Consider the following 15,856-nt stretch of genomic DNA (forward strand, 5'->3'; position numbering starts at 1 on the left):
AGATTTACTTCCAGCTAGCACTTCTCAGTCCAGCAAGTAGAAGGAAAAAAAAAACCCGCAAGCTGGAAATAATCGTCTCTACCTAGACAAAGAATTTTTCTAGTTAGAAGCTATCGATTCCAGCTAGAATCTAATAATCTAATCAGAAATGAAGCCAGCAAATGATGATTTCTTGCTGAAAATGCTCTTTCCATTTTCACGGGGGCACCTATAGCTACGCAAGAGATTAATCAATTTTGTTAACAGCAGAGCTGCTTAAGCTTTTAGTTGCGCCGTGGAGTGTTACCAGAAAACTCACCCCAGCTGAGCACACGTGAGCGTGCGCTTCGTGAGAAGCGCCCAGAATTGGTCAGCTCGACCTTCGAGAACGCTCTGCCCAGCGTTCGTGGCGTGATGTCTCGCCTGCTCTTGTACTCACCAGTTCAGGTGTGTTCATGCCTTGGGGACCACAGACGCCGAATTACGGCAACAAAAGTTGATGCTGTGCCTCAATCGTCACCGCAGCCGGATGTTATTCCGCATGGCAAAGGTAGTGCGCTACTGGGAATATTTTAAACGTGGACGTGGCTTTCGAAATCAACTTTTTTATTTCTCTGCGGATTTTGATGAAAATTGGCACAGCAACTGGGAATGCTTCTGCGATAACACCATAAAAATTTCAAAGTAATACTTTGAAAATTTTTTTATTTATTAAATTTTCTTTCCATTCACGTTCTTTGGAGCTTGAGCGGCTTATAAAACATGATAGAAAACTTGTTCGAAGTGCTTTGCATTCCGAAGTGCGAAGTGAATAGACAAAATCGTGATGGTCTTAGATTTTTATTTACAACATAATTTTGTTTTAGCTCATAGTTTTTTAGAGGTTCATGTAAAACAAGCATGTCGACTGTGAACGACTACTTGAATATAAAAATCACAAAAGTAAACCTAGAAAACCAAGACTGTCACGACCTGAACTGTACATCAAGGAATGTAATGCAAAAAACAGAATCAAAATGGACACAGCGGTCACGAAGAAATCCCTGGAACAAGCAACGGAGGTGGCAAAAGAACTGCTTTGAGAAAACGGCTTCCGAAGTTGCAACATAGATTTACTTATGAAAAGTCGTCACGGTTGTAGCCTTTCGTGTATTTTTGAACATGGGGCTTCTGGAATGTTTTGTCCTGAAATTGGAGTGGCTTTTGCAGCCTTTCCAAAATGTCATTTTCAGCTCCTCTGTGACGAGTACATAGCCCACTTTGCAGACTACATGGAGGGGGAGATGGCCTTCAATGCAAAGTAGGTTAGCCGGTTGCCTGTATCGCACCGGACAACTTCCCTTTGGAGTGTTGTCACCATGGCAACAAGTGAAGCACTCTTTTTTTTTACTTAAATTTGAAAATGACTCTTGGCTTCTTTTATGTTTTACAATCTTGCCTGAAGCAGCAACTTAGTACTCATACGTGCAGGTGTTCATTGCCAAAAGTTTGCCTACCACAAGGATGCAAATGAGCTACTTTGAAGCTTGGTATAATATTCTGAATAACTCCAACTTCAACGCATGTTTTTTTAGTACTCTAGACATTCAGGGCATCCAATATTCCTTGCAGCACAGCCAATTTGCCCTAAAGCATAGATGTATGCATTGGTATTAATAATTTCCCTATAAAATTCAATGTGAAATGCTGCCACTGTAAGGTATGTTTTAAATGCAGAGAACATATTTTTATTCCTAACTCAAATCCATTTGCGTAATTACTAGAAGTGCCCAGCAAACGTTGCACAAAAAAGGTGGCATAGTTCATGCGCATCGCAGCGTTCGTTTACCGCAACGTACCATACTTCGATTACCACTGACATGGCTCATCAGGTCGCTTTTAACATTAGATCTAACGCCACAGGCATAATTACAACTACTGGCGTTCAATGGTAACCGGTTGTGCAGTCGATCTAACGTGCAGCGGCTATGGCACGCGCGCCGCAGCGTTTGACGCCTCGACTGTTTCTTTCCCCAAGGCTATCGAGCCTACTGTATAACATAGCAACAACTAAGCGTGCAAACATCGCAAATCAGACTAGAAGTTCACTTCGCGAACCAGTATCACAAGCGCGCACACCGTGTTTCACCCTCCGATGTAAAGTCAAGAGCAGCAGGAAGCATCTGGTGACCACTGCCTTTTGAGCCATGCAACTTCCCGTAATCTGGCTAATGATCTCAGGCACTCCCATAGCGATAATGTCCATGTTGAATACCACAGCAGATAGAGAGTTTTAGTATATCGTACGGAGGACTACGTAAAGAAATAGCACGTGTTATCTCCTTCCGTCGCTGCACTGCGCATGCGCACTACGCTACATTATTTTTGCGCTTAGCGTTGCTTGATGAGTGTCGCTTTGCATTCGGTTCAACAGATGGCACCGTAAGCGATAGGGTGCCACAAAGCAAAACCGATGAAACGCTGTAGTAAACTTTCCGCGCAGTACCAATGTAGCATGCCACAAAAATTTAACGTTTAGCATACACAAAGACAGACAGCGCTATGCTAAAACTCTTTTCTTTCATGCACACAAAACACATAATTGATGCATCTGCTTTTCTGCTTTAGATTGCGTAGTCTGCGCAGTCAACAAATATGCTGGCAGGTGTTACGTTATGGGATCGGGTTGTTCGACTAGGTAGCTGCCATGTTTCAGAGCAGATAATCCTTGGACAGGCAACGCCATCTCTCTGCGCCTGGAGGAATTCTCAGCCATCATCCTCCTTCGTGCAGCTGAGAACAAGTCTTAGAAACTTTATTGTAAACTCTCACTGCTCTCACTAAGAAGCATTGAAATTCATAATCAAGCATCTCAAATGAAATGCGCCACTAATCTCGCTTCTGTCCACAAAAGACGAGCCCTACATACAGATCTTAATAAACTATACATAAGCTTTTAGAATGTGACACTAGACAGTTCAGGTATAAACGGCGGGTCATCCTAAATGCACAGGAAGGCTTTTGGTCCATCCATGTTCTAGCCCTACGGCAGAGGCTAGTGCAAAATTTAATTCGGAGTTCTCTGCCTCACAGTGCAGGTGTAATGCTTCGGCACAAAAAACTCATGAAATTGAACATCCGCTGTTCACACGTGCAGTACGTCACTTTTTTTGACCAGTCCCTATTGCCTCATCTTCAGTTTGCGCAGCAGTGGTCCGCAGACTTGGCTTGGCTTGTGTCGACCTTGTTGAAACCCACACTGAGCACTGTGTCCATGCACCTGGGACTCCGGGGACTTCGATCAGCTTTGGTGTCTCGTCTGAGGGTAAGGCAGCCGCAGCGGTGTGGGCACATGACTTGGCCAAACCTGCAAGCAGATAAATAGGATCAAAGTAGTTACCACCACGCTGAGAGATTTCACTGACAAATTGGTTAGCAGTTTGACAAACCAAGGCTGATGCCTCAAGCTCAAGGAATAGAGAAGACCTGCAACAGACTCCTAGTCAATGTATCCCCTAGTCAATGTATCTCCTAGTCAATGTATATGAGTGATGTACGGGCAGGATAAACCTTCACAAGCAAAGCGAAAAGTTCCTGATCCAAAAGGGAGTGTGACAGAAAGATACCATCTGGCCAAAATTGTTCAGAGTATGTCTGGAAGAGATAGTCAGGAAGCTTGACTTGGAAAATGTAGGTTTACGGATAAACGGGGAATACTTGAGCCATTTGACGTTCGCAGATGACATAGTCTTGAGGCTATGGAACTTTGGGCTGGATTGATAGTGTCTGGAATGTGCTTGCCGATGTATGTACGCCTGTTTCTGTTGATCTAGGCAGCCTCCCCCATTACGACACCCTAGCTTTTGGCAACACCTATATTTCTGTTATCCAACAATGTGAGCGCAGAAAAGAGCTCCGAATCCAGCTCTTTACACCGTACCATCTTTATCAATAACCTAATTCTACCGACAAAAATCATGTCTTTAAAGGTGCTCCCAACTGCAGCTCCAGAGGGGTATACACAGAAGTGCACAGCAGTCTCGCACTGAGGACCAATGCATCCTGTCATGTTTAAGAACACATTTATGTATTACAAGCTCAAATTAAAGCACTCTGAACAGACCATTTTTAATGGTTTTTAGCAAATACACGTGACGACTGATAGTGTGGGATCACCTGCAGCAAGGACAGGTCAAGTTCTCCGCAACACACTTAATAAGGGACTGCACCTTAATATAATACACATGACTAAGTAATCTTGAAGCCTGGAACAGGGGCGAATACGGCTGCCTACTTTGGGGGGGGGTTCCATAACGCTGATGGGTGGGGGAGAGGAGGGTGCTTTGATTTGATTGTGGGGTTTAACGCGCCGACACTACGCAGGTGATGACATACGCCGTAATGGAGGGCTCCGGATTGATTTTGGCCACCTGGTGGTCTTTAACGTGCAACAAAATCTCGAACATGAGAGGAGGGTATAACCAAACAAAATGTCACGATTTGTTTCCAGTTGCGCACATAGTGCTTTTTTCATCAACATCTTGCAGACAATCATGTGACCAGTTTTTTTTAAAAAAGGCTCCCCCCTTGCTGTTGCACTGATGGCTGTAAATAAGCCTTGAATGACCCTCTACTCTGTGAAGGGGAAAAACTGGGTGTGGGGAGAAAGCAATTTGCACGCTCCCATAAGGTGGCAACTGCGTTAGCCAGTATCACACCTAAAAAAAAAAAAGAACTGAGGGGTGCCTTGCTGGCCGTGGACAAAAATCAGCGTCGAGGGGTGTGGAAAGATGTGGGTGGATTAGTTAGTGGCGTTGTGGCAAGGGGAGGGGGGGGGAATCCACCCCCCCCCCTTTGGATTTGCCACTAACCTGGCAATGTTTCTTCAAGGGGACACTACAGCACTGGTGAAACAATGGACAACTGGCACTCACGGCAACAACTTTCTAAATTTCGTCTGTATCGCACCTTACACGCGAAAAAAAAAGATGTTTAAATCCTTCTTCTACGTCACACACTTGCTCATACCTCAATATTAGCACAACAGAACACATTTGATCGTATACTTGACTTAAAACTAATGTCAGTTACAATATTTAGCTCACTATTTTGCGATGGAATAACAGCCAGTTTACAGCCACCTCAGAAGTTTCAGGCAGGGGTAGGTATTGTCCTGTGCTTAGACTACCACAGCTCTCTATCATCTAAAAGATAAAATGAAGAAAGAGCATTAGCTGAAGCATCTGAGGGGCAGATCCTACATAAGAATTTGCACAAATATGCACTGCATTACATATTTAGTTTCCAGCCTTTTCAAATACTCCGTAACTACTACATTGCTCAAAGAAAACCAAGTTGCATAACAGATCAAGTCATGGCTGCCAGCGTCCAGCTTAGTGCACTTACCCAGGCCAACAAAACCACTACCGCATTGAGCATTTGAAGTGACGATTTTCATTTGCACAAGTAACACAGCTAAAAGATCTGTTGTCAGTTTCTGTGAATGATACCTACATGTGGTAGACATGCTTCAAAGTGCATACTGAGAGCAAACGTTTAAAGATGGATAATTACAGCAGCTGAAGACTTCCGCACTGGATTGAGCACCGGGGCCAAACATCCCGTTCAGGTCGCCAGAGCTTGTAGACGGATGCACTAAAACGGCGCTGTCGGCGACGAGAAGGCCGCCAGGTGTGCAGCTCACATCCATGTTGCCACTTTCCTGCATGAATAATAGAAAACATAATTTTGGGCAAGAAGTGACAACTGGGCTAGTTGGTAATGCATATGGGACATCTTGAAGGTAGCGCACTTAAACACGGACACTAGCGAAAGAAACGACAAACCACAGCGCTGACTCACAACTGATTTTTATTAGAACAGACACACACTTAAATACTACAACCCAAACCCATGTGACCAGACATCATACATACGTCACAATCCAGCGTATCATTTCTCAAAAAATGACAGGCATGAAACAGACTGCGTGGATGAAGGCGCGTGTTGTATTTATTCATTCTCGATTCATTTACATGAGAGCGAGTTTGAATTTTTAAATCGCTCTGTAACGTAAATGCAACACGCGCCTTCATCCACACAGTCTGTTTCATGCCTGTCATGTTTTAGTAATGATACGCTGGATTGTGACGTATGTATGATGTCTGGTCACATGGGTTTGGGTTGTAGTATTTAAGTGTGTGTCTGTTCTAATAAAAATCAGTTGTGGCAGCGCTGTGGTTTGTCGTTTCTTTCGCTAGTGTCCGTGTTTAAGTGCGCTACCTTCAAGATGTCCCATATTATTTCGGGCAGCCCAGCACTCACTTGGAGTCATGTGCACGGTTGATCCCCAATAAACTCCAAGTTGAAAAAAAAATATTCACATGCCCGACTTCTGACGCTTAGGTTCTGTTGAAGCACTCTCAGCCATAATACTAACACATCTGAGAACATACAAGGATGGCATGGCAATAGCACCCCTGTACTTGCCCTAAAATACTCTACTCTGTTGTGTAGCCCACCTGAACCGTTCGTCAAGCTAGAAACTTCCGACTTTGGTAGTATGACATGAAGAAGAAGACGCAATTTAGCATCCACTATTCTGTGCAATCAAGAGCACCCCATTTTATCTCTGTTCATGGCAGAAGCTTTGCCTCGTTCATCACTAGCAGTGCAGGACTTAAATTTTCGTGCTTCTAATAACCCGCCATTGTTATGGCCTACAGGAACCATGCAGCGGGACTGCGGCGCCATCCCGTGGGTGCTTCCTTAACTACGTAGCAGGGGCTCGAGCAGACAATGCTGGGGTAGTTATGCAGAGACGGTAACTCTGTGATGCACGGACAAAGTGCTACGCTGAAAAAGGTGCAAATACTTATGTTACTTCTCCCTTGGACACAAAGTTCTTTCGCACGGTCAAGCCTTCATGACCAGCAAACACAACGGATTCACACTGTTAATCCGTGGTTGGTTAAATATCGCTATATTTTACATATCATTGTATTACATATTGTGGTGGTTACATATCATTGTATGGTTGGTTACATATCATTCCATTGAAAGACTTGGTTACATTTCATTGTACTTACATGTGCAGAAGACAAGCATAATTTTTTTTTTTGTAACACAAAGCCGATGGAAGCAAATAGTAGCCAGCGAAAAGAAAAACAACATGTAGTGCTCCCTTCGTTGGTGGTAAACCATCGATGGATCCAAGATCTCCATCATACGCGTCTAGGATTTTCCTACCAACCTACTGCAAAACGTCCAGTATAGCTGAAGGCAAAGACTCCGGTTACAACTTGCCAGCCTGTTCCGTAATTGCTGTTTATCAGGTCGTCTTTTCGTGCCTTGGAATCTTGCGAGCCATTCCGAGCACCGGAAAGGACAGAGAATTTTTTGACGGCCACGAACATCAATGTAACCTACTGTGCCCAGCAGGAACTTTTTCGAGCCACCGCAACTTTGTGTCACTCCCTGCAGCTAACGAATTTCTAATGACAGTGCCTACGCATTGATGAGTGCGTATTTTGTCGACGCTACAAAATCCTACCTCATCCGCTGTTTTATGTGTGTGTGCTCTAATTACTATAACTGAGCTGGATCAGCACCAGGGACAGTTTTTCGACCTGTGGTGTTTTTTCATCGTTCACTGCAGCTAACGAACTTGTTAATTTGGTGGACTCCTTGTTGAACAGCAATATCAGCAGCTCACTCCAAGGAAGTTGTTGCTGAAGGTGATTCGTGTAAAAGAGGCAAAGCGTGTTCAGTTACAGCCCTTCCTGGCATCTGTTAATCGTATTTTGTTTTGCCTGTAGTGCTGTGTTCATTTGTACCATACTGTACATACGGTGGATACCGTAGTCGTAGTAAGAAAAATATAATAGCCGCCACTTTCCAAATCACTTCCGCGCAGAGTAGACATCTTTGCGATTGAAAATCTTCATCTTAACTGTCAACCCCTAAGCCAGTTTTATCAAAACGTAAGCATGCCTTTTTTTCACGAAGTAAGCATGTGCCAGCTCGTAAGTGAGAGGGTTGCAAGAATAAACCAGCGTGCGCTAACAATTTTTTTGCTCAGTCCTTAATGCAAGACAGAGTCTCTCTTGAAGCAGTTACACTGCCATTTACATGTCGACAGTACTGAAGTTTAATAATAATTGTTAAGGACACGAACTGCAATGGCGTAAGGCTCCTTACTAACGGGGTTTATGTTTGCCCAACGGATACAGTGACCTTCGACGTGCAGTTGTGTGAGGTACCGCACTACTCAGACCTGTTGAAAATGTGCCAGCTCTTAAGAAATTTCATGCACTTTTTCTTATTTGTGCCAATAAAAAAACTCAGAGCTGTCAGTACGGCGAAATTCAGTTTGGTGGCCAGTTGTGGCACATTGGTGCCCTCTATAGGTGTTGCACGCTCCTTATTGTGCCGTCCCGTCAACCACTTTTACTACCGCTTTTGTGATTCATGTTCCTGCTTTGTTTGCTAGACCCACACCAATGTATTCACAACCTTGATTTCTCACTCGTAAAGAGCACGGACAACTTTTATCTGCACACGTGTTGTCTTCGTATTAATTTCGCAAAAGAAACAAAGGAGGCAACCCTGGCCAGCAGGATCCTAAAGGACCAGCGCTAGACGATTGACAGGGCCTCGACCGGGGCAAGCGCCAAAGGCGCCCTGGAAAGAGGGTGCCTCCCTAGCTTTCTCTTCCTTCAATCCCGACCAATCTTTCTTAGCGCAGGTTATGATAATGATGGTGATACCAAACGTTGCTAAAAGCAGCAAGGTTGGACAAGTTGTATAACAAAAGTTGACAGCAGCCTGGTGCCACTGTACTAGAACCTGGAACAGCGGCACTACGATAGTGAAAGGTCTAATTGTGGGCACCGGGCAGGCAACCGCAAGTCTAATGGAGGCTATGGCTGTCGCCTCTCGAATTTTTAGATGCGAAGAATCTCATGCTCGGGGCTGTGTCCCTCTTTCCCTTGTTACCGTTGTTGTCCGCACTCAACTGCGCATGCGCGTCTCTTCAGCTCCGTCAGAATTTGGCCTGACGTCAGTGCAGTCCACTATAAAAAGAAATAGTTAGGCGGCGCCTGGTTTCGACCCCACGACTCCCTGGCCGCAACGGGAGGTACGTGGCGCTCTTCCCACTTCGCTACAAACCGAGACGGGAGCATATGCTACGAACACGCCTTATGTCCTTCACTCATTCACACTACGTCAAGAAGCTACTGATACAACGAAGGCACGCGAAGCTGAACGACAACGGAAACAACGAACTGAAAACTTTACAGGAGGATGTTGAATTTCCTGTGGGAAAGCTGTGGCGGGAAGCGCCACGTGCCTTGCAGCTCAACCAGAGAAGAGGACGAAGAGGGCGGGCAGCGGGGTAGGAGCGTGAGCATGCAATAAAGAAAGACGAGAACCAGGAGGTGTTCGATCAGGTAACGCCGGTGTCGGTCTCTTCGCTGTCTCTACATTTCTCTGTCTCTACATGGGGGTTCACACTACGTTCCCATTCTTGCTCCGATAAATGAAACAACATAACGGCAACACAATGGAACCTACACGGAACCCCCATGATGCTTCGCATCCTCCTCATGGTTCCCCACGGGAAGATGGTGCAATTTTTTCAATTCCAAATGCATCACCTGCTTCACAATGAAAGTGAGTGGGGTGCCTGTTACGGACGCATGTAGTAAGGGGAATCAAGCTTAACTGGGATCACCTAACCGTAACTGAATTTGAGACCATCTTGTGCATGGTTGCAAGTCAATTGATGTTCGAGATTGCCGAAGTAGCGGCGCTCTGGCCAGCGACAGAAAATCCAGCGCCACGGCACAGCACATTTTACCAACGTTGCCACTTTCCACCACACATCACAGAGATTAACGCGCCACATGACTAAAGCGTGACCATAGCTTGCACGTGACATCATCGCAGCCCTTTTCTGCGACCCACTTCTAAGCTTCTTCAGCGCTCAGAGATAAGAGCATCAGATAAATGTGCAGCATTTCACTGTACTTGTGGGTCACAAACATGGTGGCTATGCTGACGTCAGTGCAAGCCGTCTAATGGTGGACTGCTCAGGGCTGATGCGTTTAAAAAATACAGGAGGCGATGGTACGGCAGGGACGGAAAACTTCAATCGGGGGTTGATTTCTTGTGGGGGCTCACGTGATTGGCTAGGCGAGTGAAAACGTCACAAAAAAATTACACCATCTTTCCACGTGGGAACCCTGAGGAGTCGCAAAGCATCTGCTCCGGTGCAAGACTCGCATTTGAAGCGCTCATCGGCGCCGACCGTAGCACGACGTTGGCGTGCCGAAGTGGCGTCGCATTCTCGGAGCGCGGGATCTGCTGCTCGACGTTGGCGTTTCGAAGTGGTGTCGCTTTATCGCAGTGTGGGATCCGCTGCTCGACGGTGACGTTTCGAAGCGTTGTCGTGTTGACGAACGGCATCCGGATCCGCTGCTCGACGCTGGCGTTTCGAAGCGGCTTCGCGTCCTCGAAGCGCGGGATCCGCTGCGCGACGCTGGCGTTTATGTTCTGTGTCACGAGTTCTCCTCTCCGCAGCCTTGTCTTCAGAGGTGCTCGCGGTTTTGGAAGTGGACTGGCTGTTACTGGTTGAAGGCGTGACAGCCAGTTCACTGCCAGAATCGTTGGCGTCCATGGTCAGCTCATCGGATGGTGCAGCGTTGTCTCGTAGAAAGCAGCAACTGAAGGGAGCAGCGGCGCGGACTTGGTTATCTGAAGTGGAGAGGAGGAGGGGAGAGGGGGAGAAGCGCGCACAGGTAGTGGGGAGAGGGGGTGAGGAGGTGCGGCGCGCGCGCTATCGCACAGGTGGTGTGAAGAGGAGGAGAGGTGTGGACGCCGGACCCCGGACGACGGAGCCTCGACTAAGAGATGCTTTGCATCTAAAACGGCCCGAGCAGCCAATCACGCGAGACCACACGAGAAATCAACTCACACTGGATGTTTTCCGGCACCCAGTAAAATTTGCCTCCACCCCCCCCCCCCCCCCCCCCCTTATCCGGTTAAATGCAAACAAAACACAGGTGGCACCACACGCCCATACACGTTTGTACACTCAGTTCACTCACTTGGATCAGAGGGTTCGAATGCGCCGGAACTAAAGCGCCCACAATGCGGCAGCGACGGGCCAAGAGGGGAACCTTGTTATCGCTCAAAGAACGACGGCACTTGCTGCATAACGTGAACAAGGTGACGTCTTCTCCCGGGAAGATTCGGGCGAGGAGCGCGCGCTGGTCTTCGTTGGCCCACTGCACATCACTCTGGGGGCACAACCGCTGGCAGAGTCCGCACAAAACTTCGACCACGACGGCACTCTCAACGCGCTCTTGTTTGGACACGGGACTTTTAACGCGCTCTTGGAAGCGACTGCACGGCTTCTCGAACTGCGAAATCATCAGCAAACCTTCGGTGACAGGCCCGTTTTGCGGACGAGACACCGCATTCGCTTCTTTCTGCAGCCGAAGTAGCTCCAGGCGATGCTGACGCCGCCGATGCGCTTCCCACTCGTGCTTTTGCGCCTGCAACTGCCTCTCGTACCGCCGTCGTCCTCGTTCCTGAATTCGAAGACGCGCTTCTTCGGTGTTCTGTCGTTCTCGTTGCCTGATGAGACGTGCCTTCCTGGCTTCAGGCGTCTCGTTCGCACGGCGAATACGACTCGCCTCAATGCGTCGTCGCTTCTGCTCGGCGATCTCTTCATCTGAGAGTTTTCTCTTTCGAACCATTGCTAGTTTCGGGGAGGCGGGTAAAGCTGGCTTAAAAAAGTGTTTAAACACAAATTTCGCCATGATGCCATGCTGTAGTTGCAGTGATGCCAACCTGAGGCAACGCTTTATCCCTAGAATGACCCCTCAAAAATCCCTAGATAGCAGACAAAATCCCCAGATTGCATTTTTTTTTTTCGCAAGTTGGCATTCACCTTTATTAGTCTAGACGCAGCTTGCTCTTCGCTTCGTTTGCTCTGAATCTTATTAGAGTTAAGATACAGCCTATAGCAGCAACTGCAGCTCTTTTTTTCTACATTTTCTGTGGAGTGATGTGAATTCGATTCTTCGAGCAGACGACTCTGGTTTCACAGCAACGCCTCTTGAAATGCTCTCGCAACAGTCTCTTCTCTGTATGCGCAAATTACCCAGGCAGCCGGCCGAGGCTTGCAGGACGAAGAAAATGCTGGACATCGTGACACGTAACCCTTTGAAGTCTTAATCACTATACATTTCTTTCTTCATCCGCTTCAAATGCGATGGAGTGATCTGGAAGGTGTAGCAGGAGCTGTCCGTCAAGGTTCTTTTTGCGTGCAGCAAGCCGCACAACGCGTCTGTTGACAACCTGTTTCTTTGCTTTGTTTTCAGCAGATTTACTTGCGAAAACACGTTCAACCACAGCGCTGGAGTGTGGTAGGCACAAAATGTTTTTCATAAACGCTGACAACAGGGGAAACTCTTGTGATAGAAATAGAAATAGCGAAGGAAAGTTAGAAATGAAAAATAGAAATTAGCAAAAAATTACATTCTTTGCAGTCGCTTATTGTTGAAAACGCGTGGTTACTCAGCAACACCAGTCACAAGCTGCATAGCGTTTCATTTCAACAGACTCTAAAAAATCCCTAGATTTCACAAAAAGACGCCAAATCTCTAAAAGAGACAAAAAACCCCTAGATCTAGGGATAAATCCTTAGGGTTGGCATCACTGTGTAGTTGCCAGATCAGTAGTTGAAGATATGGCTAACAATTTTTCTTGAAAATGAGACACAAATTTAGGGCCCTAAGCCTGCCTAAGCTAAAGTTAGGCAACTTTTATGGCAATAACTGAGTTTTTTTATTAGTTTGAATGTTTTTATTAGTTTTTTTGAAGCATTCATGCTTCACGAACAAAAATAAATGAAATATTAGGCAAAAAGAGGATGTCGGGCTGAGGCGCCAAATTCAGTTTCGGTATATTGTGAGGAGCGTCACTCATGTGGGGGTAATTTACAAAGGTTCACTCTAACACGCCTTAGTGTCTGCTGTGTCACTTCGTTGCTTGCGAAGACAAGCTTGCGAATACTGCCGACGATACGGAATAAAGCCGCCGCCACCTATCTTCAAGGACACCTTCTCTACATGTCCGTAGTGGCTGCTGCCGATTTGAACTCGCCGTCAGCCGGTCATATCATGCATGTTACGCGAGACATTGCTGGGAAGATCGGCTCCTTTTGACCGTATATGGTTTGTAAATTAAATACAACCAAATGTACGAAACATTTTACCATGCCTAGCGTATAACTATAGGCTCTTGTTTACGAGTGCTGTTATACTTTCACTGAACGGTGTTTTACTTGAGTGAGAGATAAAACAACCACCAACTAATAATAATAATGGTAACTTTATTTGCACAATAAGGTGGTTTTCTAGAGGAGGACAAAACGAAGCCGAAAGGTAATCCCGAATGTAGGTGCAGAAATCTCCTGTATGCGTGTGTGCGATTGGTGCATGCTCCTTCGATCGCTGAAACACTCAATCTGAAATTTTCGAGAATATATTTGATGCTTTGCATGACACATTTCTTAAACTCGGTGGATCAGCGACGTTGTTTTATTACGTCTACTTGCACCTCTACTCTCATATGGCCCATGTATATACCTGCACAGAGGAGGTGGGGAAGGAGTACGATGGGCACCCGTGTGGTGGGGCGTTAAGAAAAATTATTCTGTCCTTCTCTGGGTGCCTTCGCAAATGAACGGAAACGGCCACTTCTGTTCACGCCCAATTATCAGGACCACCCCGCCCAGGCGGTTTTGCCTGAAATGCCTGCGGGTTCGGCCGGAAATCTGTCTGTCAACAGGAACCGCCTAGGACTTGAGCATGTTGAGGTAACACACATAATGCGCTTTCTTGGGTCGCGATGGGACCGTCATGTATTTTGTGCAAGGCGAAGTCGACGAAGGATATACGTCTCCCTTGAAAAGTAAATTAATTTGAGTGTACCTCTAAATTGTTATTGCCCCCCATTAGTTCAATCATAGTGGTTAATTTTGAAACAGCTGCCAATTAAACATAACTATTGCAGGTGAATCAGACTGCCTAGCATGATACTATCAATCGCTAATATAGAGTATTCAGACACTTCATATGATTAAGAAAGCGGACAATAAATTGAACTCTCAATTTTATTATTTGTGACAGTTACATCTGCACGTATTGGTTAGTCAGTGCCACCTGGAGACGTTCTTCAGCTAGCTGTATACACCAAATAAAAGGAAGTAATGCGAATGCGATACGTGATAGAAGGAAGGAATTCGATATATGTGTAGCACAGCCTTCTCATTTATGCCAACATTAAACCGGTGGCCACAAAGGTGTCACACCAGACCTTGTGGAATTTCCACGGTTCCATTCCAGCGCGTGCTCACAGCAACAAGGATGATGACGAAGTTGCATTAACGAAGCTGGGTTCCAGTAATATGCTGTAGCTGATTATGAACGTTCTGGATATAATGCTCATTCAAGGAGTACTGTCACGAAATTTCAAAGATATAACAATGTAAAACGCTTCCTTTTTATCAGGAGATATCTCCCAGCAAGTTTCAACAGCAACAGTTCAACGAAACATATTTAAAGTCCATTTTAATCTTCGCCCGCACGAGAAAGCCCAGAGCGGGCCGATGCATGACATCATGCTACTTGCCCCAAACTGCCGACGTCGGGGCTCCCGTGACAAAGCCGACGCGCTGGCTGTGGTTGGCGCGCGCTGCTCGGGCGTGTGTACACGTCATGGTTTTGGGACTGACGTCATGCTGCCCGGGCCTATGGGGACGGCGAAGACCTCGGCCGGTCTGGGCACGCGCGCTCGCGCGCGCATCCAGAGAGGCAGCGATGCGGCAAGAATGGTGACGTCATGTGATACATCCTGTTATGGCGGGCGCTCGGCGTTTTTCAGTCGAAACCGAAACTGGCACGAATAAACGACGCCGTAAATGAATGTTTACGCTGCGCTCGACCGTCTAATCTGTCATTCTATATGATTAGGGGGCTGGTAGGCACGCATAGCAGCAAAAAAAACGTAACACGAAAATTTCGTGTCAGTACTCCTTTCAAATTGTGGTCACCAGCATATTGTTATTTTCATCAAAAATAATGGGCCATCACAATGCCATCAGCCTGTGTATTATATGTGCTTCACAGCATAGAACATATTCCGTGTTGCAATTCCGGCAACGAAAAAAAGAAAATTGACAATGCCAGCCTTACCTTCTCATCCTTCCACCGGTTTTGTTTGAGGTGTGAGAAGTTATTTGTGCAAGCTGAGCCCAATAAAATCTCGCGCACAAGTTACTTTTCATACGTACATTACTCTTTGGCTGCCAGAACAAGCAAAAATAAACACAGAAAAAGCAAGAGGGTCATATGTACAAGCAATTCTCATCCAACAAATTTTATTTCACCACCAGTAATACCACCAGACCTCTAGGGAAGTTTGTGATGGTAAGAGCAAGGCTAAGATGATGTGCGACTTTAAAGAAGAAACTGTAGAAGAAAGCTAGGGAGGTTAATAACCAAGGAAAGAAGAAGAACTGCCCAGCTGGCTGTGCTACATGTGGAAATGGGAACATGAAACTTGAAAGGATAGGAAAGGATTGGCATATAATAAAGGCTAAAAAATTCGGGAGAAAAAAACATGGCTCTATGGTTTCCCCCGTGTGCCTTGTATTTTTCTGTATCATGGAGAAAAGAATGCTCTCTATGGTGCTACTATATTCTAAGCACTCAAATGCTACAGTGCTCCAGAAGGTTCTGGAGCACTGTAATGGTGCCTAGAGCACTGCACGGGCCCAGGCCGGCCCAAAAGCCCGGGCCCGACCCGGCCCGCGGGCCGGGCC

At 46.3% G+C, this 15,856-nt stretch overlaps 1 protein-coding gene across 1 annotated transcript; it reads right to left on the reverse strand.

Moving 5' to 3' along the window:
- Positions 1-2,770: 2,770 nt before the first annotated feature.
- LOC144142714 (uncharacterized) lies at positions 2,771-11,824 on the reverse strand. Its single transcript, XM_077674379.1, has 3 exons — positions 11,070-11,824; positions 5,533-5,680; positions 2,771-3,325 (listed from the first exon to the last, which is right to left on the reverse strand). The coding sequence occupies exons 1-3, from the start codon at positions 11,784-11,786 to the stop codon at positions 3,120-3,122; spliced, it is 1,071 nt and encodes a 356-aa protein (XP_077530505.1). The 5' UTR covers positions 11,787-11,824; the 3' UTR covers positions 2,771-3,119.
- Between the last annotated feature and the right edge of the window lie 4,032 nt (positions 11,825-15,856).

This window comes from Haemaphysalis longicornis, unplaced genomic scaffold, assembly GCF_048455015.1.
Source record: "Haemaphysalis longicornis isolate Haplotype H1 unplaced genomic scaffold, Haemaphysalis longicornis Haplotype H1 scaffold_6, whole genome shotgun sequence".
NCBI lineage: Eukaryota > Metazoa > Arthropoda > Arachnida > Ixodida > Ixodidae > Haemaphysalis > Haemaphysalis longicornis.

Excerpts from the sequence above, each read along its gene's own strand:
- LOC144142714 (XM_077674379.1), bottom strand. The coding sequence starts at position 11,786 with ATGGCGAAATTTGTGTTTAAACACTTTTTTAAGCCAGCTTTACCCGCC. Across the intron at positions 5,681-11,069 it reads ATTCGAACCCTCTGATCCAA|GAAAGTGGCAACATGGATGT; the intron begins GTGAGTGAACTG and ends TTATTCATGCAG. Across the intron at positions 3,326-5,532 it reads TGCGGAAGTCTTCAGCTGCT|GTTTGGCCAAGTCATGTGCC; the intron begins GTAATTATCCAT and ends ATCTGCTTGCAG.